Here is a 26,801-nt window from a genome sequence, read left to right as displayed (position 1 = left end):
TCTCCTCCCCTCATCCACATTTACAGCCTTGATGATGGCAACCATTGCAGTTTGGGGAACAAGGTGATTAGTAAGATTTACAAATAATTTTGAAACTAAGAAAGTCAGAATAGAAGGATTAAAAAACCCCTCAACATTATTTTTCACAGCTAAAGGCTCCTCTGCATTAATTCTGTTCCTTTTAAAGTCGGGAATGCTTGTTTTTATTTGTTTTGGGGAGTGGGGGGTTCTTTTCTGTGTCCTAAGCAACTTCAAATTTCCATAAATAAGAAACAAATTTAAGTTTTGGAAAACGATTGTTTGGCAGCTGTTTTTATGAGAAGAACATACTACAAACACAACTCCACACTGTGCTACAAAGACCTTCCAGGTTGGATTGTGTGGAGAAATGCAGAACCAGCCTAAAAACTTGACCAAGCTGGCACATCAGCCAAGCCCAGCACACAAAGCCAGGGTCTTAGACACAGTTTACATGCAAATATGATAGTAGGCTTGCACTGATTAGTCTCTCAATTAAGGCAGTCTGGTAATAAATCCGTGAGAGTTTTGTATTTTGAGAGCCCAAGATGATTTTTTTCAGATACAGAACCACAGCTGGTTCAAAAAGAGTTGACTGGATGTAGGCAGGTAAAAGTGGAAGCTTAATACCTGTTCATGAAATCTAGGATAAGTAAAACTGCTGAAGTGACTGCTGAGTTCTCTAAGTTAAAGCTACATCAGAGTTATTCACTCTTTCCAATAACATTGAGGGACAACAGATGACAATTAAGTGTTCTGTCATTACAAATTGCTTCTAAGCTAATTTAAAGATAGCGTAGTATAAGCCAAAGAAATACTAGTTTGTAATTAAACCCAGATTATGCACTAGATTAACCAACTCTCTATAGCCATTAATGACATACATTTTTATTGAGATCATGAAAAAATATAGCTGTAAGGTACTTGCATTTGATCAAGATTAGTAGGGCAAAGCCTTTTCTAGAAGTGAATTAGCTCAGGGTGGTTCTACACTTCATATGCTCTCTCCTAAAGCACCTGATAAGCACACACCGTTACCTCAAAATTGTCAAACCAGCTATCGTTTGAAAGACTTAACTTAAATTTCAAGAGAAGTTTAGTGCTAAACTGCCAGTGAGAGTTTGGAGCCTCCTGCAATTTGGAAGATCAGACAAAGAGTTTAATGTTTAACCACGTGCCTATGACTAACATACAGTTACAAAGAGAAATGCATAAAATCTTACTTCTTGAACCTTTATTAAATCAGAATTTTTAAAGATATAAAGTGGACAATAGCAGCATCAAAAATCTCATTTTATAACTTCAAGGGCCAATGCAAACCTTCTATTTTCTCATAAATAACAACAGATTAGCTTTTGGCAGAATAGATTGGAAGTCTGTGTGGCACATTACGTCACATTTTAGTGAGGAAGGAAGCTAGGAGAACTTTGGAACAAAAGAGAGAAAGCTGGTTTTGAGTTTCTGACATAAACCCTCAAAAAAGAGTGTCATGCCATTCCATTTGTCTGGTAAAGACTTGTGGTAGAGACCATGGGGAAACGCAAATATAGGGAGAAGCATCTGTAAAATCCATTTTAAAATCTCAGTACCATCACTACATGGAACTCACTGTTCTCTCACACTCAGTGGCACCATCCATGCTGAACTTTCAATGAAAACAGGAAAAAAAAACCACAACAAACTCTTATTTGCTTTACCTACATTAAATATTTTTGTCTATATTTTGCTTGTCATTGAATTGCAAAGGCCTGAAGTCACATGTTTGCCTGGGTCTTCTGCTCATGAGTTCTTCTTACACATACACCTAAAGTTATACTACACTGCTACAGAAAGTGCTTCAAAGGACACAAATTATGAAATGGTTTCAATTGCTCATGGTTTAGAGCCTAAGTTACCTTTAAAGCATTGGAGAATAAGGAACGATGTACGCTACGATTATGCCATGATTATGAAGTACGGCTGTTTCTAGCATAGAATTCAAAGAAACCATTCTAGATGTGTACCAGTCAAATTTTTGTATGATGACTATATATATATTTTAATATTCCAAGTTCATGCAACAACGAGCCTTTAAACTGAGATTTCAGGTCTGACTGGCAAAAGGTTTGGTACAGATACAACCTAGGGGAAATTCCGTATTTCTTGGTGTGTGTCTGAAGACATGCAAACATTGAGGAAGTGAGGGAGACAGGAGTTGGCAGGACCATCATGCAGTACATTGCCACCTGCCGTTGTCACTTTGATCATCCTCACCACTCTTACTCTGTGCTGTCAATGCCGAATGAGACTATCTCACTGATCTTGATGAGAGCAAGCATAGTTTTGCCTGCAGCTGACTAGGATTTTCTGCAGTAGTAAAGTATTTGTTACATCAACTTTCAACCTTCACTCAGAAAAGCAGAATAAACCCCATGGGCTCAGCTACAACCTTTATTGTGGGATTTGCTCAGAGGTTTGCTATGGCAACATATCCAAGTACCAGTTAGACTTAACCTTGCTTACTTAGAGAGCCAATAATACATGAAACAGACTGTTAAAGTGTAGAGATAAAATGTATAGTTATAGTATAAGGTCTAAGCCATTGAAACCCCATCAGATGGTCAGTGCTTGCCAAGCTGAATTAAGTGGGATTTCTTGAACTGCAAGGGTAACTTTGTGGTACCCTCAAAATGGCTAAACAGCTTTAAGAAATTAAAGACTCTTTTGCCTCCTCCATTTGACAGAAAGAAAAATATTTCCTTCTCTTTGTAGCAAATCCCAAAATTCTTAAGATTCTAATTATCAGAACGACTGGAAATTCTTTCTATCTAAATAGATGCATGGAAAAAAAATCCAGCTTTTTACTCTGTTAAGGTACAGGTTTTGCTCTCAGGATGTGTCAAGTTTTCTGTGATATCCAGAGAGTAGAGGGAGAAGTATTAAGACTGCAGCACTTCCTACAGTTTATGAAGATGTTTATGAAAATTATTTCTTGTTTTCAAAAATATGCAGCATCCAAAAGTGTTGTTCCTTTTGTAAGCCCACATTGTAGGAAATATTAAGGGTTCTCTCTTCTCCTGGACAAACAGGCTCTATAAGGTCACACAACCTTCTAGACATATAATAATGACAAAGACATTTCTGGATGATGATGCGTAAGTGTTGCTTACACACTCCCTACATTATTTGTACTTCCTCTGTTCCCATCACCATCCTGGAAAGTTTATTAATGACAGGACAGAGGATTATAAGCACTAAAAAGTTATGTAGTGAAAATAAGTCATATGGATCTCTGCTGAACGAGGCATGGAAGACCAGCTTATTTCTTTATGCTTATTTTTTTCATTTTGAATTCTGTGAGACTACATATCTATGTTTTATATAGAACTGTTCTAGCAACGTGTAGCTATTTTGTTCTATAGGTACTTTCAGGGCTTTAGCAAGCCTTTTGACACTGTCTCCCATAATATCCTTGTGGGTAAGATCATGAAGCGTGGATTGGAAGAGTGGATGGTGAGATGGACTGAGAACCAGTTAAACAATAAAGATTAGAAGGTCATGATTAAGGGTGTAGAGTCCAGGGGGACACCTGTAACTAGTGGAGTCCCCCAGCGATCAGCGCTGCGTCCAGTCCTGTTAAACATCTTCATCAGCGACCTGGATGAGGGGGCAGAGTGTATCTTCAGCAAGTTTGCTGATGATACAAAACTGGGAGAATTGGCTGATATACCAGAAGGCTGTGCAGCCGTTCAACAAGACCTAGACAGATTGGAGAGCTGAGCAAAGGGGAACATAATGAGATTTAGCAAGCATAACTGTAGAGTTCTGCCACTGGGAAGGAACAACAACATGCACCAGTACAGGTTAGGAGCTGACCTGCTAGAAAGCAGCTCTGTGGAGAAGGACCTTGGAGTCCTGGTGGACAACAAGTTATCGTTGGGGCACCAATGTGCTCCTATGGCCAAGAAGGCAAATAGTATCCTGGGTTGCATTAAGAAGAGTGTGTCCAGCAGGTCGGGAGAGGTTATCTTCCCCCTCTATTCTGCCCTAGTGAGACCCCACCTGGAGTATTGTGTCTCATTCTGGGCTCCCCAGTTCAAGAGGGACAGGGATTTACTTCAGAGTCCAACACAGGGCTATGAGGATGATTAAGGGACTGGAACACCTGTCTTATGAGGAAAGGCTGAGAGACCTGGGGCTTTTTCGTCTAGAGAAGACAACACTGAGAGGAGATCTTAGTAATGTGTACAAATATCTGAAGGCTGGGAGTCAAGGGGAGTGGACCAGTCTCTTTTCAGTGGTGCCCTGTGATAGGATGAATGGCAATGGACAAAAACTGGAACATAAGAAGTTCCACCTCAACACGAGGAAAAACTTCTTTATTGAAAGGGTTACCAAGCACTGGACGAGGCTGCCCAGAGAGGTTGTGGAGTCTCCTTCTCTGAAGACTTTCAAGACCCATATGGATGCATTTCTGTGTGACCTGCCCTAGGTGGTCCTGCTCTGGCAGAGGAGTTAGAGTCCATGATCTCCAGAGATTCCTTCCAACCCCTACAATTTTATGATTCTACGATTTAGGTTTAGGATCCTGAAAGGTTTGGCTGTCTTCCTCTGATATCTGCTTGAAAGGATAATCTATTTTGTATAAACCCTGTTCATATTCCTCAGCAGGTTTTTGCGTGCAAGTAACAATTAACAGATGTGATTGTGAAGGACCAATGCTCCTTTTTATGAAAGGGCTGTTTAATGTTCTACTCTCATGCTATAAATATAGTGAAAATTACTCAGGTTTCTCACAAATGTAATAAAAACCCTTCAATATTGCTTTTAAAATTGTATTCTTCAATATTCTCTTTCTACCATGTTGAAAACTATTTCATTTCTGGAGAAAAAAGTAAAGGGTTCATTTTTGAAATAACATGACAATATTTTAATAAGAAAACTCTGAAACTCTGGAACTCAAATAAACACCACCTATGCAAAAGGAATCATACCTCTTCCTAATATAACCAGAGGAATTAATAAAATGAAATACAATGTAATATAAAAAGAATGGTCAAACTTATTTGCTATTAAAAACAGACAGTACATCAAGGTTTAAAATATAAATATCAAAATTACGGCACAATTAGCCAACTAGTTTTGTTTGACAGCTTGATTTTACATCATTGTGCAACAATATGCTCTGGCAGATTAAACTCCACAAAATCCATGATGTGTACCTTTTCTGTTTACATTATAAATCATCCTACAACAGTAAGATAATTGTTCTGGTGTATGTATAAAACATCATACAGTAATACAACTCATGCTTTTTGAAAGCTGGAAAGAAGGAAAGAATAGAGAATGTCTCAATGTTTCCCTCACACCTTTGACTCAAAGAAATATAAGCAACAGATATTTGCTCTCCCATTTGCAGTCACGCAGCATAAGTAGTTCCAAGTATACACATACAAGAGACACAATATATTAAGAGGGTTTGTTATAAATAGCTATTGGTTTTATAGGCAGCTTCAAATATACAATCTTCAGTGTGTCTTTAAAAAATTAATGTCCCAGTGTAGTCAATAAAAAATAAGAGTTAATCCACATGTAAATATACTTAATTAGAATGCGACTCTGTAAATGTCCCAAAGAGTTTGTCCCAGTGAGTGAAATAAGGAGCATAGTTTGACTTGAATTTCAGATGATGGAGATCATGATGTGGTGCTCCTCCATACAAACCAAAAGGCACAAGTCGGTGAGTTGACCATGGAAGGTCATATCCTGAATGGTCTTCCACTGACAACCAAATGTTTACAAGGAAGAAAATCATTTCTGTCAAAGGATGGCATCTGAGGAGCACTGGGTTGATAGCAGCAAAAAATCCTAGTGAGAGTAATTCCCATACACTGGAATACTGGGTAGTAAGAGCAAATGTTGACACATGCTTGTGGTGCACCTTGTGGAAGGTCTTGTAGAGCCAAGGCACCTTGTGATGAAGCAAATGCCACAGAAAGTACTCAAAATCAAACAGAAGCAGGCAAACTCCTACTTCCAGCAGGACTTTAAGCAGCTCTGGAGCTATCACTGGTAGATTCATTGGTCTCCAGTACCAGTGGAGAAATGTCACCGGGAAGATCAAAACAGCATGATGATAAGCACTTTGAATAATGCAAGGCACCATCATTCCAAGAGTTGGATAGCTCTGCGGCTGGATTTTGTATTTTCTCAAGTTTGGTAGTCTAGTGCTTAAAAAGTCCAATGCAATATATGGAAGACAGAAAGCCATGTATGCTGTAAAAGAAAACAGCACTGGAAAAAACGGTGACCTGATCAATGCCTCATTTGCTGTGACAAAGTCCCAAAGAGTCTGAAGACACAACCTGTCCTGCTGACCATCCATGGCGTAGCTGAGCAGCTCTCTGTCTGGCAGGCTGCAGTTCATGCTGAGTGCAGTCTGAGTGATCTGTAAGTCCTGCAAGCCTTTATCTAACCTCCTCAAGGGAAAACTCCGCCCATCAGAAATCCTCCTTACTTGGTCATACGTAGCTTTAAAGAGGAAGCTACCTTTCCTGTTACACAGAAGTCATATAATGCGTTACAATCTCCAAACAGAATTAGCTGACCAGGGTAATTACTGGAGCTCTACAAGGAGAGTTGCATAATAAGAAAAATTAAGCAGAAATCCAGAACTCCAACACTGGAATTCAGAGAAAGATTACTAATTTTCACTTGTGACATCTTTTCCTATCGTTTTGCCTTTTTAGGTAAGGAAATACATCCAACAATTGATTTTTTTTAACGTGACTGCTACCAAAGATGTACATGTACCTAAACCCTAAGTCTGACTGTGGAGTTTTGGTGGGTAATGGGTGTGTACAAACATTTTCTTAATGATCTCTTGGGTATACAACAGGCTAAGTCAAAACTTTATATTCTTCCAACCTGAATGGGGTGGCAGTGGCTCATCTCCACCTACTTTTAAGCTCATATTCTCTTTTACGCTCATGTATCTACTAGACAAAATCAACCTGATTTGACCAGATGCAAAACTGACCAAACAACTTTTGAAGAATAAAATATCTCCTAATTTCTGGGAAGAATACAAGGTAAAATCTCATTATGCTTCCAAACAGATACCTTGTCACAATATTATTGCATTATTATAATACTCACTCCACATGTCAACAGCTCTCTGAGCAATATAATATGGAAATAATACTTTACCCAAAGTACCAAATTAACATACATAATTAAAAGATCCACTGGTTAGGGCTAAGTCCTTTAAAGGATCTTCCTTTAATCATAGGGAAGCATGCAGTATTCAGAAGCTCTCAGGCTTGACTCCTTGAATTTCTAACCTGCTAAAAGTATTTTAGGGGTAAATTATGGAGGTTTTTATTTATCCACTAATACATCACTTCTTCTTTTGTGCTTTTAGAAAAAGACAGACAAAGCTCTGAACATTTAGGGGAAAAGAGCTTGCCATCAGCTTCCTATGAACTCACCTCTTTTGTGGGTACAGCATTTATTCTAATATTGGAAATGAGCTCAGCTTCCTGGATGACTTTATTAGCTTGCTCAGACCATTTTAGTTCTTTACTATTCAGAAAATAAATTTGATCAAGTTATATGCAAAACCTTAATTTCAAACTTCTAATTATATTTTATCCTGACATCCCTTTCATGATAAGGACATAAAAATGCATTTGTAACTCAATCATTATTTGGGGCTGAAAATATTCTTGAGAGATGCTTGCTGTTTATTTATTTAGTCACAATCAGAAATTAAGCCTCCCAGATGTGATATGTGATTCTCTATTTTACTAGAATTATGCAGGGACCGTATTTATTCTATAATGTATTCCAAGTCTGCCTAAAGGGAGATGGTCAGAAACTGCTCAACTGCCTAAAGACAGTCCTCTGACTAATCCTTAATAGCCATCCAAAGTCTCTAAAAATTTTAGAACGATTGCTGCCTATAAGCTAAAATTTAAAGAACAGGCATTTTGCCTGCAGATTAGGTCATAGAAAAATAGTAAATCCCTTAAGGGAAAATAACGGAAATCTAGAGTGTTATTACTAATATACTCTGCAACATAAAGCCCAAGTGAGGTGCAAGGTGAGCAGAACTTACCTCGGAGCCTGGTGCAGCCCCAAGCCGGGCTTGGCACAGCGCAGGGCTTGCAGCGCACCCCTCTGCAGGGGCTCCTGGGGGCGGGCTCTGCTGGCACCCGGCTGGGTAGCAAGTCAGGCTCAGCGAGTGAGTATGCTCAGAAAAATTAATCCTCAGACATCAGAGAGGGCAAACTCTTACTTTGCAAACTGATTCCAAGCTGTTTGGCTTAGCCACTACAAAGCACTTATGTATTTCAGCTCTGCTAACGTAGGTTTCTCTGTCAGCGCAAGGTACAACGTAAAGAAAAGACAAAGTACACTCAAATCCCCTCTGTGCTTCATTCGGCAATACAACCCCAGCTTTTTTCACTCAGCTTACGATGCTGCCAAACTTCCCCATGTGTTACAAGACTCTAAATGGGTCTCTCAAAAAATCAAGACTCCTGCTACAGAGTTTAGGTTGAAGGGCACATAGTTTGGAATGAGGCCCCGCAAAGGGTCTTAAATAGATTCCACATGAGCACAAGATGCAAGCACCTACACCAGGCTGCACTGTTAGGTACAAGCTGTAACGTAAACAGCAGAGCATTAAGGGGGTAAGAAAATAAGGAAAAGTTAGCAGGAGGGAACATCAGGATCAACATACCGAAACTAATTTCACAGCAGCAGAGGCAAAGTATCTTTTTGCCTCCTATTATCCTCCTATTCTCCCCCTCTATATGGTAGGATTATTGTTGTATCGCAGACAAGGCAACATCCTAGTGCTTGCTGAGCCTTCTACCAGAAAAAGGGTGCCAGGGAAGAAGGTTGTTAACTTGTTCAAGACAGTAGCAGGGAAGCAGATTAGTAACCAGAGCAAAGGAAAGCAGAGGCAGCACCTTGTTCCTTTTCAAAAATTGTTACTGAGCTGGAAAAATACAGTAAATCTGAGGTCCTCACATCCTAACTCACCTTACTCCACGAGCATGAGTGCAAGCAGACACGCTGTGCAGCAAGCAGCGCTCATGGCAGCTCTGCGAGGGTCCAAGCCGGCTCTTTGCCCCCCCGGGCCGGGCTGAGCGGCGACTCGGCGGGCGACAGCGCCCCCCAGCGGAGGCTGCGCTGCCCGCAGCCCGCCCCGCCAGCCCGCCTCGGCGCCAGCCGCTTTCAAAGTACATGTGGCAGGAAATATTCCTCCAACTTCGTTAAAATTTTCAGATTTCACAGAATATGCACTGTTTTGCAGCAGAACAAAAAGCTGGTAGGCACAGATCTGTGGCAGGCCTTGTAAGTGTTACAGCCTGCGAGGGAAAGAGGAAACATTGCGTATATACATCTTTTCAACCTATAGTCTTCCTATGTTCACATATACTGAGATTCAGTTCCAGGATCTGAATCCAAAGAAGGAACATGAGCATCTCCTCCTTGCACCCCAGGTAAGCAGCTTGAGCCCCGAGATTTCGGGTATACTGGGTACTTGAGGATGAACAACACAGATTCCTCTTCAGTTTTGATTAAAAACTTCAGTCTAAACACAAGATACTTTTCTTAACAGAAATAACACATTTTCTTAATCAAAATATTTTCATGTGCACACTCCAGCCCCCCCAACCAAGCTTCACTGAAAACCTTTCCAGCCAGCACGGAAAGAAAGCTTAATCAAAGGTCTTTTTAATGAATTCCTAACAATGGCTGGGGATAGAAAGCTGCCAGGAAAGTAAATTGTTAATTCTCAAGCTTCACCTTATCAGGATCAGTTATAAAATTCTTTCATTCAGAACTCGTATTCCGTAGTGAGAAACTGATTTACATCCTCTACAACTAAACACAGTCATAATTTCTGGAGGAATCAGAATGCAGGAACCAGAATTCCAGCTCAGTATCCTCAGAAAATAAGACTGAGGGAATCACGTTACAGGTGTGGCTACTGTCCATTCAACCTTCATGGTTTTGTTTTTTTTTAACTGATTATTTCAGTGAAGGTATTTGAAAATAGCCTACTGGAGAAGAGACACCATTATTAGAGTGCTCATGATGTGCAATGATATAAAATGAGTCTGTGTTTTATAAGACATCAAAGAACGCGAGAAGACACACTATAAATGTAATTATAGGAAAATTTTCCACCAAGAGCCACTTCTCATTACGTATCAGAAAACCTATTCAACTACCAGGGTTTCTCTCTCATATCTTACAGATTAAAGCCATTTGTAACTTTCAACTATATTAAAGTATTCTTGTTTCCTGTTTGGTTTGGGTTTTTTTTTTTGTATGACACACTCACCATAAAGATGAATTTGTAGAAAACTGATTTACTTTTTTTCCCAAGCTGACAAAACTCTCTTGCAGGGCCCAGGGAAGTAGGAGTTCTGTTTTACTACACATTCCTATGCTCAGGCACTGCTATGTTGTTTCGAGTTGATGTGTAAACTTCTGTCAGTATTGTCACTAGCTACAGAATCATGAAATAGTGTAAAAAATGCTCTGCACTACATCACTCAGCACACATCACTAACACACACTCACTGCCATCTTTAGAGCTTTTGCATGAAATGAACAGTGTGAATGTATTTGCAGATGACTACAAAAAATCTTTTTCAAATTTCAAGCATAACATCTGAACAAAAACATGCGTCTTTATGTCTGTGTATGCCCAATTGTGTTGTACATCTCTAAGTCCAAGCCCTGGATGTGCAGTCACTCCAGATGCACACAGGTCTGTGAGCCTGGCAATCTATCAGCTGAACAGAGACTGCTTTCTTCTGGCTTTCTAGCATAGGGTGATCGCATCACTAAGTGCTGAAACTAGGTCAGCAGAAGGTCCCTGCTGCCCTCTGTTATGGTAGAACAACTTATGTTATCCAAAGCTGACATTCAGCCAGCCTTCAACATCATATATGTACATGTGTAACACAAAGATGTCTATAGAACAGGCAGTAAGTATGTAAGATCTGCTTTGAAAAACGTACCATTCATCACTGCTCATTCTTACTACCTCAAATTTCTCACTCTTCCTCTGCATCCACGGTGTCTTATTTTGCACTTTTCTTTCCATTGACACCTCTCCAAATTTGTGTCACACAGTGCTTCCAACTTTAGCTAGCCAGGGAGAGTACAGCAGCTCACAATTCCCATAGTCATCCCTGCTCCAGTGAAGCAGAGAAACTCCATAATGGTTTTTGTGTAAAGCTTCCTCTATTCTGGCTTTATTTCCAGACACACAGCGGGTTCATCAGCTGACAACACATAACATTTAATCCCATGTGCTATCTTGACTGCACATCTATTGTATTCAGAATGTGCAGAAAGGTACAGCCTGAGTGTATTATTATTGAAGATGACAAAGGTCAAAAGCTGGGTCTAACATGCCACAGCAAAGACTACTTCCCTGCCTTCCTATGTGATTAATGCTATTTATGAGATTACCAGACAGTCTGTTAAGCAATCCAATTACCCAGGGTTTAAGAATGTGATACAAGAAGCTTTCACCATGTTAGTGCTTTGAAAGGAACCTCACCTGAAGGTTTAGAAAATTATTCCATCTTGTGAGCAGTTACTTACAATTGGTATCTTACTTAAAAGTCTCAGAGGAATCCCCCAAAACAACATGAACTGCTTTTTACGCTTAGGAAAAGTCTCTCTAAGGAAAAAAGCAAAACAGAAGCTATTTTACTTTTTATTGTACTTGTTCTACAAATGAATAATTGTGAAAAACAGGCTTGGCTTTCTGGACTCCGTCCCAAAGAGTCACATGCCTTCATGAAAGAACAAGAAGTGAAACACAACACATCGCTTCAATCTCCAAGCAGGTTTCATGTTTATTGAAATATTTCGGGCTTAATAAACATGATGCACATGGCTTTTACTGTATCACATACCCTCACAACTGCTAAGTTAGCCACTTTGGATTCCTAAAGAAACTTCCTTTCAGTACAGCAAGGTAAAGCAAATATGGGTGCTACAAAGAGGTCCTGCTAGGAATTGCAACCGAAATACCATGAACTGCTTTTTCCTTAAACAAAGCCTGAAGATTCCCTGAGTCTGAATCATTAATAATAATTTAAAAAAAAAAATAAAAAATATAAAAAAACAAACCACCCTGATTTATGGCTCATGTATCTTCTTGAATTTTTTTTCTTACAAAAAAACCCTAAAACTTTTGCTTTGGTTTAGAATGCACTATTTTCTATGCCATGTAGAAAAGGTTTTTTATCCTGCTGGGATTACTGTTAGAAACCTGGGTTAAATCCAACCATGCCACAAAAACTATCGTCTGGACTGAGGAAACTGACCTGGAGATTGTTCATACATCTACATTTGGCATGGAACATATATGCAATTCAGAGAAGTCCAAAGCCTCTGCTTAGTCAATTGAGAGATCAAGGCACCTACAAGGCTACTTTGGAGCCTACGAGGCTTCACACCCCTGAAGCAGATGTGAATCCTCTCCTCCCTTTAAATGGGGGATTAGCCCCATTTTTAAGTGGAAACTAAGACACATAGAAATTGCTGTAATACTGCCAGGCTTCACCAGAGTGTTGTTACACAGCTCCTGAACACAGTGGTGGCAAGCACCACATAAGCAGCTAAAAATAAACAGATCTTCAAAGCAGCAGAAGATTAAGGGGAAAATTCCAGGCAAATTAAGTTACTCAAGCTACAGAACTAATGTTTTGGCTCCCCCCTCCAGTAGTATACAGAGGGAGCTTGTTTTCTAGTGGTCAGTGCAAAGAAAACAAAACACTAAGTATGTTACATCATTCTCCTTGAAAGCCATAACCTATTGTCAAAGCTAACTGAAAGTGGTATGTCTTTTAACCATTTCTCTTGTTCCAGGAATCTGCCAGAGCAAATAAGGATTCTTATTCATAGCTGGTATGGGAAACATGAAAGGCTTCAGGGATACCATTAAACCAAGAAAAATGCAGCAATGCATCAGTCCCAAAATAGGAGATTTCAACTGGCAGTGGTGATCTTCTCTGGCTTCATGACAGTTTTTCTGAGCCATATTGATAAAGAAAGTAATTTGATGTAACTAGCTTGCATGTGATGACTAAAACAATAATGCAGCAAAAAGTCACTAAGTGCTTTTTAAAGTACCAGCACCAACTGGGTCACTGCAGTACAAGGAGTACTTCAGAAAGGTACCAGGAAATGGCAACATACTAAGAAATGGCAGTGTTTTATGCACAGTGAAATATTTTTTTTTAATTGTCAAGCACCTAAGGTGCTGAATGGATTAACTTGTCTTTCAGACATGTCACTAAGTTGATATCCACATGACATATTCCTTTTGTGCAAAGTCACACTGCTTTTTCTTTTTTTTTTTTTTTTTTTTTTTCAGTATCATGCCACTGTGTGCAAAATCAGCAGGTTATACTGAGGATTTCTGTAGGAGAGAGAAGTAATACTGAGAAAAACAAACCAACTATTAATCCAATAGAGTAGTCATTGCTGGCATTTTAAAAATGCACCATAAATAAACAATGTAGCATTACCAGAAGAGCATATTTTCCAAAAAAGATTAATTATTTGTGAACTAATACTATGAAACACCAAGCTGGTTTAGAGATACTTCCTCATCATGTTAATTATTTCATTATACATGCGGTAAGGAGCATCAAGGCCCCAGATGAAATCCAAATGTTCCCATTCTGGAATGCTTTTGTGGTAAACCAAGTTTGTGATCTGAGTGAGCAGCATAGCAACATCCTTCGGGTCTGCCAGCCAGTCCTGTCCACCAGTCCACACCGCGGTTGGTACCGTCATCTCCTTTATTTTGTAAAAAGGGGGAGTAGACTGAGGAGGAGGAAAATTAAAACAAAAGCATTAGAAAGAACAAGTCTGGTGTGATACTGTAGTGCAGTGTAGCATACTAAGAAGAATGTGACAGATTCTCATTTTCTCTTCCTCTCTTGGGCAGCTAGAGATGGAGATGGAGTCAGCAGGAAATGTAACTCTAAGAGTCCTAAAATATTATAGCACGCACAGAAGTAAAGATGTGGTCTGAAAAGTTTACAAGACAGCAGGGTAGCAGAAGTCTCAGAGAATGCATCCTATCCAGGTTATTTATAAACCCTAATAAAACACTACAAGTGATTGCTACTCTGAAGGTATGATACTGCAATCCTTACCAGCCACTAAAGTGACAAGGAGCAAAATACTTTTAGCATTGCACACAGCAATTTAGAAACAAATGTGGAAATTGAACAGTCTGAAGATAAACAATGCACATGAAATGACAATCTATGCCTTATAGTGACAAGTGCCATGGGATCTCATGATCTAGGCTGGCAGCATCACCCTCAAGAAACAGTGTGCCATCACAGCTTTGTATCCAAGCATGGGCTCCATACTGACTCAAGAGTACCCCAGAGTTCTACAGTCCTGGTTTTTTTGGAAAAACCAGATCTCCAGTTGGTTACTGGGCAACCATAGTGTCTCTTTAGCATGCAGCATAAATATAACACCCAGAGAAGCACCCAAGGACTTTTTTTGTGACATACTAGAATTATAACATATCCATAAGTATGTCTACCTGGTTATAGTGAGCCATATTTGCAGCCTTGCTTCCCCAGTCATAAGCTTTGAGTTCCCCAGTCTTCACAGCCTAGAAATTAAAAAATGTTCACACATAGAAAGAACTGCAACACTTTTATTGCAGGTATAAAAAGAAGTATAGGTTATCTGCAGAACTGGCAAAGGCAACTGACACAAGAAACAGTGAAATGTCAAGTATTAACAAGGAGAAGTGTCATTGTTTTGCCCAGTGTCACAGGGATGGGAAACATAAACACTCGATACCATTAGACTTCAGCCCCTAAGATTTCACACTCTTTAGTAGCAACGGTAGGAAAAATAAAGGAAAATAGTTTAGTGTATCCAAAGCCAGGATGTGGCAGCTCCATGCTAACTTCTGAAATACTGACCTTGCTGTCTAAACATATATGAACACAGCATGGAGGTTTCTTTGGAAGTCTACACTGTATTAATTACCACCTATTATTTTTCAGAAACAGTAGTCTATATAACAGGTATCTGGAAAAAAAAAAAAGTCTTCATAAATTTATTTCGGAGCCAACAGTTGAACAGCTGTGTACAAGAGAAAACATTGCTTCTGAATAAATGACTATGTCCAGATACAAGATCACAAGTTGCACTGACCACTGCTTCCATGGCATATGTCTTCTCATTTTTTGTCAGCCTGCTGAGCAAGCTTCAGGCACAACAGCATCACAGGCATGAAATTGTGCACTGAGGTGAAATTCAAAATACAGTATTAAAATAGAAAATGAAGCCAAACAGAATGTAACAGAACAAAATGCCTGCTGCTTTTCACTGGCTAAAAATATAACTTGTAAATATACCTTGCTGAAAGAGGAGTAAATACTTCTTACAGCATCTCTGAGTTAAGTTACTCTGTTGCATTATTTGCTGTCTTGAACTACTTAAGTTAGCATACCTTCAAAGAAATAGGGAAGAGGGGTGAGTCACCATAAGTTAGTATCATCAAAGCAGCTGCTGTTAACAGTTCCAGTACTTAAAATTGGTGGTTCCATTTTTTCCATTTCACTTGAGCTATGCTACATATATATTTCTTTGCATTTTCACATAATCACAGGATTATTGAGACTGGAAAAGACCTCTGAGATCAAGTCCAGCCTATGACCTAACACTACCACATCCACTAAACCATGGCACTAAGTGCCACAATTTTATGCCATTTAAGAGAGATATCAATCTTCTACAAACAAGTCAGAGAAACAAGCTAGGCTCAGAAACATTTTAGATTCTGGAAACTTTACCTGGCTCCAGTGGATCATGTTCTGTACAGATGTCCCAGCAGGGCAGTGAGTTGAATACACATCCACTCGGCTCTGCAACAAGATAATGCAGTTTATTCCTCACAGTGCAACAATGCAACCATAATTGCCTCTTGAACAACTAACAGAAATTTTGCCATTCCTCTTAAAACTGTTATAAACAAAAGTTAACTAGAACCATATATGTAGATCAGGTAAAAAGTTCAAATGTTTGGAGTTCACTTATGATTGCAGAATTCCAAAGCAGAACTTTAAACCTGATAATGCTATCCCTTAACAATTTCTTTTATATTCAGAATATATTTTTTAAACTGCTAGTATTGTAATAGTTGGGGGCACATTAACTAATATTTAGATGGACCTTCAGAGACCCTTGATTTACTCTACACTTAAACTAGTAGCTGTGAGTGCAAAATGATTCAGAACTTAGCACACTTTAAGTTTAGAAGTAGAAAATACCCAGCGGAAACTTAAATCCTGGAAGAAAACAAAAATATTATCGACCACTAAAACCATGAAAACTGTATATGCTGGGCAAGAAAACATAAAAACCTGCACTTTTGGGCTAATAAAAATATATTATTTTGCACATAGCATGGTGAAAAAATAATGTTAATTCCATCTCAATCCAATAAAAACATCCTCAGTCTTCATCCACCTGTGGGTAAACATACCAGCTTCTCCTGACTTCAGGGAGTTAGAAACACTTTAAGAAGCACTATGAAAAAAGGCCATCTCAAGCCAGCTGCTGTTAACTAGCTTTTGGATAAGAAACAAGTCATGTGAACAAGTCCTTTGGAACAAGAATCACAGATGAAGCCATCAGCACAGTCAGAAATTGGTCCCAGAGAAAATAATTGCATACATCCACCAAGAGACAGAGATGAGAAAACTTCAACCGTTCTCTTGAAAATTGTGTCTTTATTCCTCACTTTGTGCAAAAGGAATTAAATACTTGCACCATCATATTAATTAACTTTTTTCACCCACTTCCCCAAGAGATATAAAATAATGTATTTTAGCTTTTCAGTATCATTTGAAAAGATTAATTCTATCTGTCTAAGTTGTGCAAGTATATCTATACCAAAGGAAAATATTAATCCAAACCCAGTATGATAAAGAAGGTATGAGGGTTTTTTTAACTATATGTAAAGGACAATCACTACAGTGACACACAGTACCGTGTTAGAGTTCACAGTAACTCAGCTATTGAAAGTAACCAAAACTCACCATATTCAAGTTTCTCTCATTAAAACCACACAGAAGAAAGAATATGTTGCCGCAAAGGTCATCAAGTATTCTGTGGGTGCAAACGTGGGTAGCAAGCCACTTCAGCAAAAAATTCTGAGGGAGGAACTGTTTCTTTCCAAACATGTCCTACAGAATAAGAAACACATAGGACAAACATGTAATTGCACAGAATAGCTTGGGTTTACTTTTCATTCTACAGCATTCTTGAGGTATTTGTCTTTGCACTGGTGACAGGTCTGTCATACGAAAATTATTTATCTCCTTATCAACCTTGTTTACAGGCCAGTGGAAAGGTCACAGTTAGTGCTTCTGCTACAAATGATGCAGTCCATTACTGCCACTAAAAGTACATGGGAACTGTGACCACCAGTAAAGAAATGTAGACCTAACCTCAATTTCTTATCAGTTTTAAATCCAGTATTTTGCAGGAGTACTACTCATCTTCTCATAGGAATTGTTTAAGACTAAAATGTTTAAAGCTGCATCTGCTAATGTTAAATGGCTTTGTATTTGCAACTTCCTCTCTTCAAGCCATGTAAGAAAAACAAGTTCCATAAGCCACTTCCTCCTGATGAGTATCTTTAAAGTGTCCAAGAATTTGAAAATGGCCCACACAGCTCTCTAAAAAAGTGACCCATGGGTTTGCCTCTGTCATGTACTTCTGTACTCCAGTTTTTTGCAAGTCACCATGAGAATCAAGTTCCTCAGCACTTACCAGCGTTGATCAGCTACTATCCTCATTAGACAAAGTTCATTACACAACGAACAAGACTTTTATGCATTTGCCTTTGGATCAGGGAACTAATCACACAGAATCATACACAGAATCTCAGGAGTTGGAAGGGACCTTGACAGATCATCTAGTCCAATCCCCCAGACAGAGCAGGATCACTTACAATAATGCAAACACATAAGCATTTAATCTGTAAAAGGTACATTACAGAAGGGTTTATCTCAGGAACAAACAGCCCGTGGGTGGTGGGAAGAAATCTGAGGGTTAAAAATGACACATAGCAGGGTGTTCACAGTGCCTGGCTTCAGGGATATATTGCAGCTTGCCATTCCACCTACATTCCCTTTGATGGGGGAAAGTAAACTCCTCCAGAGGATGATTCACAGCATCTAAATTAAGCTACTGCTCTTAATCACCCTCTGAAGGATCCTCTTGTATTACTAAATGGTTAATTGTGCAACAAATCTGTTAAAAGTTCATAACAATTCAAAAATATTCTGTATAAAGATATCATATGACTTCTAAAACAGACCAACTATTTTATAATCATGTGATTTCTGTAGTACAAATTCTATAAACATGTGAATAGAAACACATAATTTTACTCCATCTTTATGTTGCAATTGTAAAATATTACTTTAAACTCATGAAAATTGTCTCATTAGACAGCAGTAAAGCCAGAGAAGCCACTGTTTACTTCCACAGCATTATTATGGAAAAACTGGCCTGTACTGTCAATGACAATGAGCTAATCAGAGTTTTTAACATTCTTTTCTATGCTGGTTTCAACTAGAAAGGGGGAAACCTTGTCTGGCTTAAAACATTTACACTCAAACACAAACCTTCAGTAGCAGGTCAGGAAACACTCCCAATTTTGCCAGAGGGCTAGTGGCAAACTTGACTGTAGCTACTGGTGCCAAGGCAAAGAACATTTTTATTTTCTTAGCCAGCTGTGGCAAAGTTGAAAAAGCAATGAAAGCTGAAAATAAAGGGAGAATAATTAACAAACCTCACTGAAACCATTTAGATGTGAATTTTACCAGGCAGTGACTCTAGAAAATCTAACATATATTGTGTGCACACAAGAATTTTTAGATTAATAATGTTACTGTTGTCTCTTGGATCAGTTTAAATGTTTTAAATTAATCTAGTTACTATGTAACACAAAACAAATTAAGCAAGTCAGAAGGATTTGTTTTCTTCTGAAAAAACAATTTGTGCCAACTAACTCAACACCCTTTTCAGCTCTTTCTGTCTGCAGGTCTAAAAACATCTGGACCAGGCCTTTTATAGAGAAAAAGCATCATGTCTGATGATTCTAATTTTATTGCACGCAGTTCACCAGTTTATTTTAATAGTAACTGTACTGGCGGGTACCTATTACTTCAATCTATCTTTTCAACAGCTTCCCACTTTAAGTAAACATAAAAAGCTTAAGTGTTTTATTTTTAATTTTCATGAATATTCCAGGAAGCATTAAAAACCAGAAGCAGTAGATTTCAAATGCCTTATTTTTTAATCATTAAACCACATATGTGGAACTTGATACAATTTCAAGCACAAATCTAATGTATGTATCTCTTCACATACCCATTGTGGTGCCCTGTGAATGGCCAATGTAAAATACTTGTTCCTGGCCAGTCTTCTTCAAAATGAAGTCCACTGAGGCTGGAATGTCATACTTAGCCATTTCATCAAAGCTACAAAGCAAAGATAAAAAGTCTGTTGTGTAAGTAAATTATCAGTGTGGGACAACTGCACTGCAGATAGATTGATCTGGACATGAAGAAAAGCTCCCTTCAGGGGAGGCAGAACACTCGGTTGATTGAGTCTTCTCACCAAGCACCAGTGAAAGCAATTAACATTCTATTGACCATGTATGAAGGCTACCTCAGGACACAGTAATGACCATAAAACTCAGCTTTACAGAGTTTTATGTGTGTAGCACACGTAACCAGAAAAACAAACAAACAAACAAAACACTCCTGTACATTCACAATGTGGTTGAACTAAGATGATAGGCAAAGAGTGGAAAAGAAACCTACTTGCCATCAGCATATGTAATTTCTCTAGTTTGTCTAGTAAAATAAGGATACCTGAAAACCCAGAATTCTTCTTGCTTCACTGTGAAGTGTGTATGTTTCCTGGACCAGGTGTTCCCTCTGCTGTTTCCCAACCATACATCATAGCCAGCATCTGCCAGCATAAAGCCAAGGCTATTGTAATCCAGGTTTGTGATCCAATTGCTGGCATCTGCAAGCAAACCATGCTGCAGAAACACAACAGGCCTTGGACCTGAAAAATAAAGCATTTATCATAGCTTCCTGTTCATCCAGAACTGAATGGCTAAGAATAATTCAAGTGATTTATTGAAAGTCTGCTTTAGATTTGCACTTTGAATGTTTAATCTACTTGACTTAATCTAAGATTAGCAATTTGTATAATATTCATTGTGCCATTAAATCAGGTGTTTTCACAAAAAGCTATGTTTTATCATTAAGAATTTTAAACTGGCAACTTGTTAGTTTCCTAACTAGAGCAAAAGACTCTTTGAATTTCAAAACTGAGAGCAGACATGCAATCAGAAAACATGAGAGAACCAGGATCTACAAGAAAAATACAGGCAGCCCTTACTACTTTTTCAAGCTCACAAATACTCAGCAAAGTGGCCCAAACACAGAGATAGCCAAACTACTTATGACCCTTGCCCTGCTCCTAAATCTAGGGAAGGCATTCCCATATATGTGTTACTGAGATCTTCGTTTTCCAGTTAAGACAATGCCAGACTACAGTGCTGAGCTGTGGAAATCTCTGCAAAGTGTACTGATATTATCCCTATGCAGCTCCCCTCCATTACCAAAGCTCTGGCACAACATGAAGTACAAGCAGCCAACAAGGGGATCTATGTTTCAGAGGATTTTATCCCCCTGACCTTCGTACCACAGGACCACAGTCAAGGTGGAATTTAAGAAGCCTCTCTCCTGACTTACCCACGCTGAAATGGGAAGTGACACCTTTATGTCAGATTTAAAAACCTGAAGGTTCCTGCTTCTACAAAAAGAAAACAACATATAATCCTTTCAGAGGAACATGGACTTCATAAAATCCAAGGACTTGTCTCTGGATCTTGCAGTAGCACAGGTGTTCTGCTTTAATAACTGAAATCTGATAAGATGGTAACTTTAACTCAATGCCAGAGATTACTCAGGAATTTACCACCTCCAATGACTCATCATTCTACGACAATACTAACTCATATAATGCTTCCTCCGTTTATAATTTAAACTTGGATCTTTCAGCAGAAACACCCAAGTCACAACCATTTCCGTCACCTACACCCTCCATTCCAGGTCACGTCCGTAAATGTCTGCTGTGGGATCCAAAATCCAAATTGGCAATATTCCTGCCTCCTGGCAACCCTTACACCTGTCACCAGGGACCTTTTCCTTGCTTACTTTTCCCATTTTGTTAAGAAAAAACACACGTTGTAACATACTGCCTTCCAACCACAGTGAATTTCCAGCAGTGTCCAGCCATCACTGGAGGCAGTGCTGTTCAACACAACTGTTTACTCTGCTGCAGTAACACTTCATGACCCTATGAACAGCGTGCAGAACTTTCAAGCCTAACATTAAATTTGTTTTCAGTAATGCCCACCTTCAGCTTTGATAAGTTCTTCTCTTTTACTGAACTTGTATCAACTAAATTCTGATTTTTTGAAGAGCCAGTTCTCCTCCTCCTATTTGCATGTGTCATAACAGAGGAAGGGCAAAGCTGTTTAACTGCTTTAATGCTTCAATTCTGTTCTCCTACTGGCCTCCAATTCTTGCCAGTTCCTTTTTCACTTTACTAAGCAGTCATCAGATCTGCACATGAACTGCACAAACACATGACAAAATTACTTGGACGATAATAATTTTGTATAAACTCTGATCCTAAAAACCCCAGAAGGGAAATAAGAAAGGTTGGCCCTTAAACTACCCTTTCTACAACAGAACGTTTTGTTCTACTCAGCGCACCCCCAAGAATCTGAAGACAAATGTATTTCCATGTCCTTGTTACCCATGCTATGCATGTTCAGTTAATACTAAAACCAAAGATCATTGATGTTTTGCTTTTAGATTCCCTGGACATTTTTTTTAATTATTTTTTTATTTTAATTGAAGAACTGTAGGTTTTGTTCCAAAACATCATGTGATACATAATTCCCAGGGATTCTATTCACATTTTGCAGGTATTGCAAAAGAAGAATTATGACACATATACAACAAGTCAGCACTAACACATCATTGGTATCTTTCTGAGAAAAGATACCAAGTCTATAAAAACTTAAGATCAACATGAACTTTGAAGTCTTCATTCTTCTAGGAGACCATACTTCCCCAAATGTGCTCAGTAATCCTTGTTTTTAAAATTAAAGCACTTTGCAAAACATGAACTTGGGGTCGGGGGTGTGGCAAGGGGAATGTGGAGAATTCCCACAAGTAAGGAAACTTCTGTTTGCTTGTGTCATCAATGAAGGCTTTGACAAAATCAACAGGTACAAAGGCAGATGTCCTTTTCCTGGGGGCGTTTCTGAAATTCTTAAGTACAAAGACACCTGCGTGGTCCGACTGGCCTCGTCCAAGCACTGATCTTTACACAACCACCTTGTGAGAGGCAGCAAATGGTGCAAACATCCTAACTTATACAAAACCACAGATAAGGTCAGGAAGGCTGTTGCTTTGCCTTTGGCAGAGGGGTTTTCCACAGGTCTTGTTCGCACCCAAGGCTATAGGACAATGACTAGTGTGTTTTGTGAGCTCCATGTTTTTACCTCTCTTTCTAGGGTTTTTTTCAGTCCAAAGGGTTCTGAGGCAGTTCTCAGAATATCTACAGTTCCTGTGCAAACAGCCTACTGTTGGATACATGGGATTGTCTGTCAAATACACTGTTAATTCCATATGCAGTGTATGAGGATAGCAAGTCAAAGGCAACATGTCTCTCCTCTTCAACATGTATTTGTCTCTTTTTAAAAGCATTCCATCACTCCACCCTTGCAAAAAAAACTTCACCCATATTGCTCCCTTAAGTTTTGGCTTCCATCCCCTCTATCCTTCTACCATACCTCCTCACTCATACACCCCCTGCATCCCTTCTGTGGATTTAGACCAGCTTTCACGGCAATTCCTACAGCTCCTAACTGAGCTCTGGCAGCACTTGTCAATGCTCCTCCTAGTCCCCCCATCAAGTCATACCCATAAGACAGCCTAGTTTGGGCTACCTGTTGTCAACTACCTGTTACAAATCCTAATTTGCAATATGGTTTTAAACGTATTGTACTTCAGATGTAGTCAAGAAGGCATTTTATCCTATTATATTTTTAATCCATTTAAGTAGCTGTGTAAAGTATGACACCCCAGTAGTATGCAATATTTGTCTGGCCTGTACCTTACTGCAAAGGGAGCTTCAGAGACATTAAAATTAACAAACAAATTCTGATTTCATGCAGAAATCAAGAAATTACTGTATTTTTTTAACATTCTACTGGGAATTCTTTTGGTTCAGTCACATTTCACCAAAAGAGGCGTGCGAGCTTCCCCCATTGCTGAAAAAAGGTCAGGCATTTTTAAGAAACTTACTTGTTACAAAGAAGCATTTTTTTAAATGGGGTTTGAAATAACCCAACAATGTTACAATCAAACTCTTTTCTAGAGACTTCATTACTTTAAAAATCCAGTAAGTTTCAACCCTTATTTTCCACTTCCTAGAAAAAACAGGCCTCTCAGCCCCTCAGAAAAATCAAACAGCAACAAAGGGCTTGTATTACTGTCACAAAAAGGCAATGCCAGGAAAATAAAGGTTTCTAACTTCTCCCTTCCTTCACTCAGGTAACTCTACATGTGCCTAATCTATTTTGGCCAATCTACATTCTTTGTTCATTCAATCTACATACTTTGACCTAATCTACATTCACCAATAAAATACTCTATCAGGTCATAGAGTCTTTAGGCTTTTTCTGTATTATTACAGGAGCAAAAGTTCTATAAATCAAGGAGAGTTTTATCATTTTTCCAAGTGGACATAAATCTTACCTTTGCTCCTGTCAAGGCCTTTTCTTCCATAAGGAATTCTATTAATGGAAAGGATGTAGCCATCTTCTGTTGTTACTTCATATTCCTCACTAGGGTATCCCCTGAAGGTAATAATTTGACTCTGTAGAAAAAGAAATTGCCTTAGAGTCAGACTGCCAGTCTCCTCAGTTCATTAACATGTGCAAAGTATTCTGGGTTTCTTTCAAAGACAGATATGTGAAATTAAAGGATGTGGTAGGACAGTGCCATACCACCCACCTATTAAATACAAACAGGTTTTCTTATGAGACTTAGCCCAGCATAGAGTCAGGAGCTAACCAGTGCACAAACCTCACCCTAGGAGTTTGGGAGGACTCCATAAGCTGTCCCTATCCACTGTCATCTTAGATACTCACACACTGCTAAAGTGAGAAAGGAGATTGAAATGGAGATTTAAGTGTTGTAAAAGGAGATTGTGTTAACACAGCAAAACACCAAGATGTGATTTGACAGACAAAAATGGAAACTGCCTGCTCTGAAGAAAAGCAGTATCTTCCAGTAATAAAAAAGTGCAGACAGCAAAAAGCCACTGGCACCACAGCAGCATACGGAAGAAAAGGAAAGAAGTTCACCTCCCCTAAAGGGAAAGGCTTCTCTAAAAACATCTCAGATTTATACCTGAACTTTATGCTGTTATACAGAGGACACAATCATGTTTATGCAACACGCTGAAATTAACTACAAACACAGCAGCTTTCAAACAGGAAGGCATGCTTTTCACATGCGTGAAGTGCTGACACTGCGACCTCAGCTCGTGGTTTCATGTGCCATTTCTTACTCAACTTTCTCCTCAAACCTTGTCTGTTGCAGAGCTTTCAAGTGACTTTACTGACAAGCCAAACAAGAAAACAATAATTTAAAAAAAAACACTTGTTTAACACTATGGTTCCATTAATAGATTTATGTCCCACCTCCTATGTCTCAGGCTTTATGCTATTTTCATTTGATTTAACTTCTTTAGGACAGAGAGGACATGCTGTTTAATTGGCTTTATGACACCAAGCGTGCCTAGATAAAATTTAAGAAATGCAAGATATCATTTGAGTTCTACTCGTAGGCTGCTGGGCAGTGAAGAGAAGGAGTATTTCATTAAAAATACTATTTATTTTAAATATATCTTTAGTCATCCACAGTGACATGAACATTCCAAAATTATTTTAAGGCTAAATTCCATTCAAATATTATTAGCCTTAAACTAAATTAGTATTTTCAGTCCTCAAAATTATATTTAGATTATACTGACGGCTCAAGCACATCTTTTCTTATAGACCTTAAGCATCTCTAACATGAAGTATCCTCTCACATGTGAAAAAAATATCACAAATTTAGATGGGGGCAGGAAAGAGGCACTAACACCAGTTACCCACAGCAAATATTTTCTGGCGTTGGCTATTGCAGCAGAAGGAGAACAAAGTTAAGACAGTAAATGCCAAATGGAAGAAAAGCAGTTGCAGTTAGGAACACGGGAGGATGGTGCCAGTAGCACAGGTGCGCTCCATAAACACACGCTCTTCTAGCAGAGAAGAGAGAGTGTTCTGTCTCTAGCAAAAAACACAGGTCTGGATCGGAAAATCTGTAGGAGAATGGTCAGCCACATGCAACAGGGGACCAAGAAGAACCTGGGAGGAGGCGAAGAGAAAGACGAGGCAGAAGCAGAGGGTGCAGACAGCAGCAGGCTGCCGCTGACCAGTGGCTGAAAGTCTCCGGGGCTCTCGCGGCGGCTGCGGGGCCGGGAGCCACCAGCTCGACGCCCGCGGAGCCGCGAAGGGGCCGCAACGCCGCCCAGACCCCTCTGCTCCTCTCCTCGCCCCGTTACAGCCGGCTAAAGTCCCGGGCACCTCTCCCTCGCCGCCCCCCGCCACTCACAATGTTCATGTTCGTTTCAGGGTCCACATTTCTCCTCTCTCTGGGGAACGCGCCCGAACCGGCGACGCTCTGCAGAAGGAAAGCGGCGACCACCAGGCTCCGCATCCTGCTCCCACGGGAAGGAGGCGGGAGGCCCCGGCTCGCTGCGGAGGGGCTGGACCCGGCGCTGGGGTAGCAAAGTGCGGACCCCGCCGAGGCTTTACTACCGCCTCCGCCTGGCGCGGCGACCGGCGCGGGACCGCCTGGCAGGGGCGGGGACGCCCGCCCGCCTGACAGGACCAGGAGCGGGGCGGGCGCGGTCCTGTCAGCGACGGGGAGGCAGCCCGCGGGCCGGAGGCGTCGTCCGGCCCCGAGCGGCTGGACGAGAGCGGCCAACCCCGTTGCGCTGCGCTGCCGGGCTGGGCGCCCGGGCGTGTCCCGCGCCTCGGAGCCTCCCGACAGCGGGACGGCGGCCTCCGCGGGGAGCTGCTGCCGCGCGGGACCGGCCTGCGCCCGCGGCGCCGCACGCTGAGCGCGGCGGGAGGAGGGCGCTGGGCCGGCGGCGCGGCTCAGGCCATGCGGCGCGGCCTATCGGCAGCGGCGGGGCCCGCCCGGCCCACCCCACCGGGCCCTGCGGGGCGGGAGCCCGCCCGGGGGCTGTGGCTGCCGAGCCCCCGGCCTCTCCTGCCTCTCCCTGCCCGCAGCTCCCCGCCGCCCGCCGGCGGGCCGGGAGCACGCGGCCTTGGGCTGCCTGAGCCGGTATGATTCAGCATTTCTCAAGTACCGCTTGTGTAGATCCCCCCGCTCCCCAGGACTCCCATTTTCAGAACTCTTTTCAACCCCGAGAACCACGCCCATTGTTTTTTTTTCTTCTCAGCCCTCCTCGCCTTGCACAGCCGCCCCTCACCCGGAGCCCCGCAGTCCTCACCGCGCCTCCCGCCCCGGCCCCGCCGCAGCCTG

The 26,801-nt window shown here is 40.5% G+C and overlaps 2 protein-coding genes across 2 annotated transcripts; both read right to left on the bottom strand.

Annotated features, from left to right (window-relative positions):
- Positions 1-4,947: 4,947 nt before the first annotated feature.
- Positions 4,948-8,141, bottom strand: CH25H (cholesterol 25-hydroxylase). The gene is made up of 2 exons (XM_051619845.1): positions 8,117-8,141; positions 4,948-6,551 (listed from the first exon to the last, which is right to left on the bottom strand). Exon 2 carries the CDS (start codon positions 6,422-6,424, stop codon positions 5,600-5,602), a length of 825 nt encoding a protein of 274 aa, XP_051475805.1. The 5' UTR covers positions 6,425-6,551; positions 8,117-8,141; the 3' UTR covers positions 4,948-5,599.
- Positions 8,142-11,869: 3,728 nt separating this feature from the next.
- LIPA (lipase A, lysosomal acid type) lies at positions 11,870-26,338 on the bottom strand. Its single transcript, XM_051618502.1, has 9 exons — positions 25,863-26,338; positions 23,958-24,078; positions 19,980-20,178; positions 19,474-19,583; positions 18,726-18,862; positions 17,130-17,276; positions 15,882-15,953; positions 14,615-14,686; positions 11,870-13,875 (listed from the first exon to the last, which is right to left on the bottom strand). The coding sequence occupies exons 1-9, from the start codon at positions 25,965-25,967 to the stop codon at positions 13,642-13,644; spliced, it is 1,197 nt and encodes a 398-aa protein (XP_051474462.1). The 5' UTR covers positions 25,968-26,338; the 3' UTR covers positions 11,870-13,641.
- Positions 26,339-26,801: the final 463 nt, after the last annotated feature.

This window comes from Apus apus, chromosome 4 (assembly GCF_020740795.1).
Source record: "Apus apus isolate bApuApu2 chromosome 4, bApuApu2.pri.cur, whole genome shotgun sequence".
Classification (NCBI taxonomy): Eukaryota; Metazoa; Chordata; class Aves; order Apodiformes; family Apodidae; genus Apus; species Apus apus.
Note: the sequence above shows the minus strand (reverse complement) of the source record. Positions and strands in the feature narration are given on the sequence as shown.

What these genes read in the sequence shown, in the direction of transcription:
- LIPA (XM_051618502.1), bottom strand. Translation starts at nt 25,967, where the DNA reads ATGCGGAGCCTGGTGGTCGCCGCTTTCCTTCTGCAGAGCGTCGCCGGT. An exon ending in ATGAGAGAAACTTGAATATG is followed by an intron (nt 15,954 to 17,129) that starts GTGAGTTTTGGT and finishes ATCTTGTTGCAG; the next exon opens with AGCCGAGTGGATGTGTATTC. An exon ending in ATATGGCTCACTATAACCAG is followed by an intron (nt 13,876 to 14,614) that starts GTAGACATACTT and finishes CCTCCTCCTCAG; the next exon opens with TCTACTCCCCCTTTTTACAA.
- CH25H (XM_051619845.1), bottom strand. Translation starts at nt 6,424, where the DNA reads ATGAACTGCAGCCTGCCAGACAGAGAGCTGCTCAGCTACGCCATGGAT.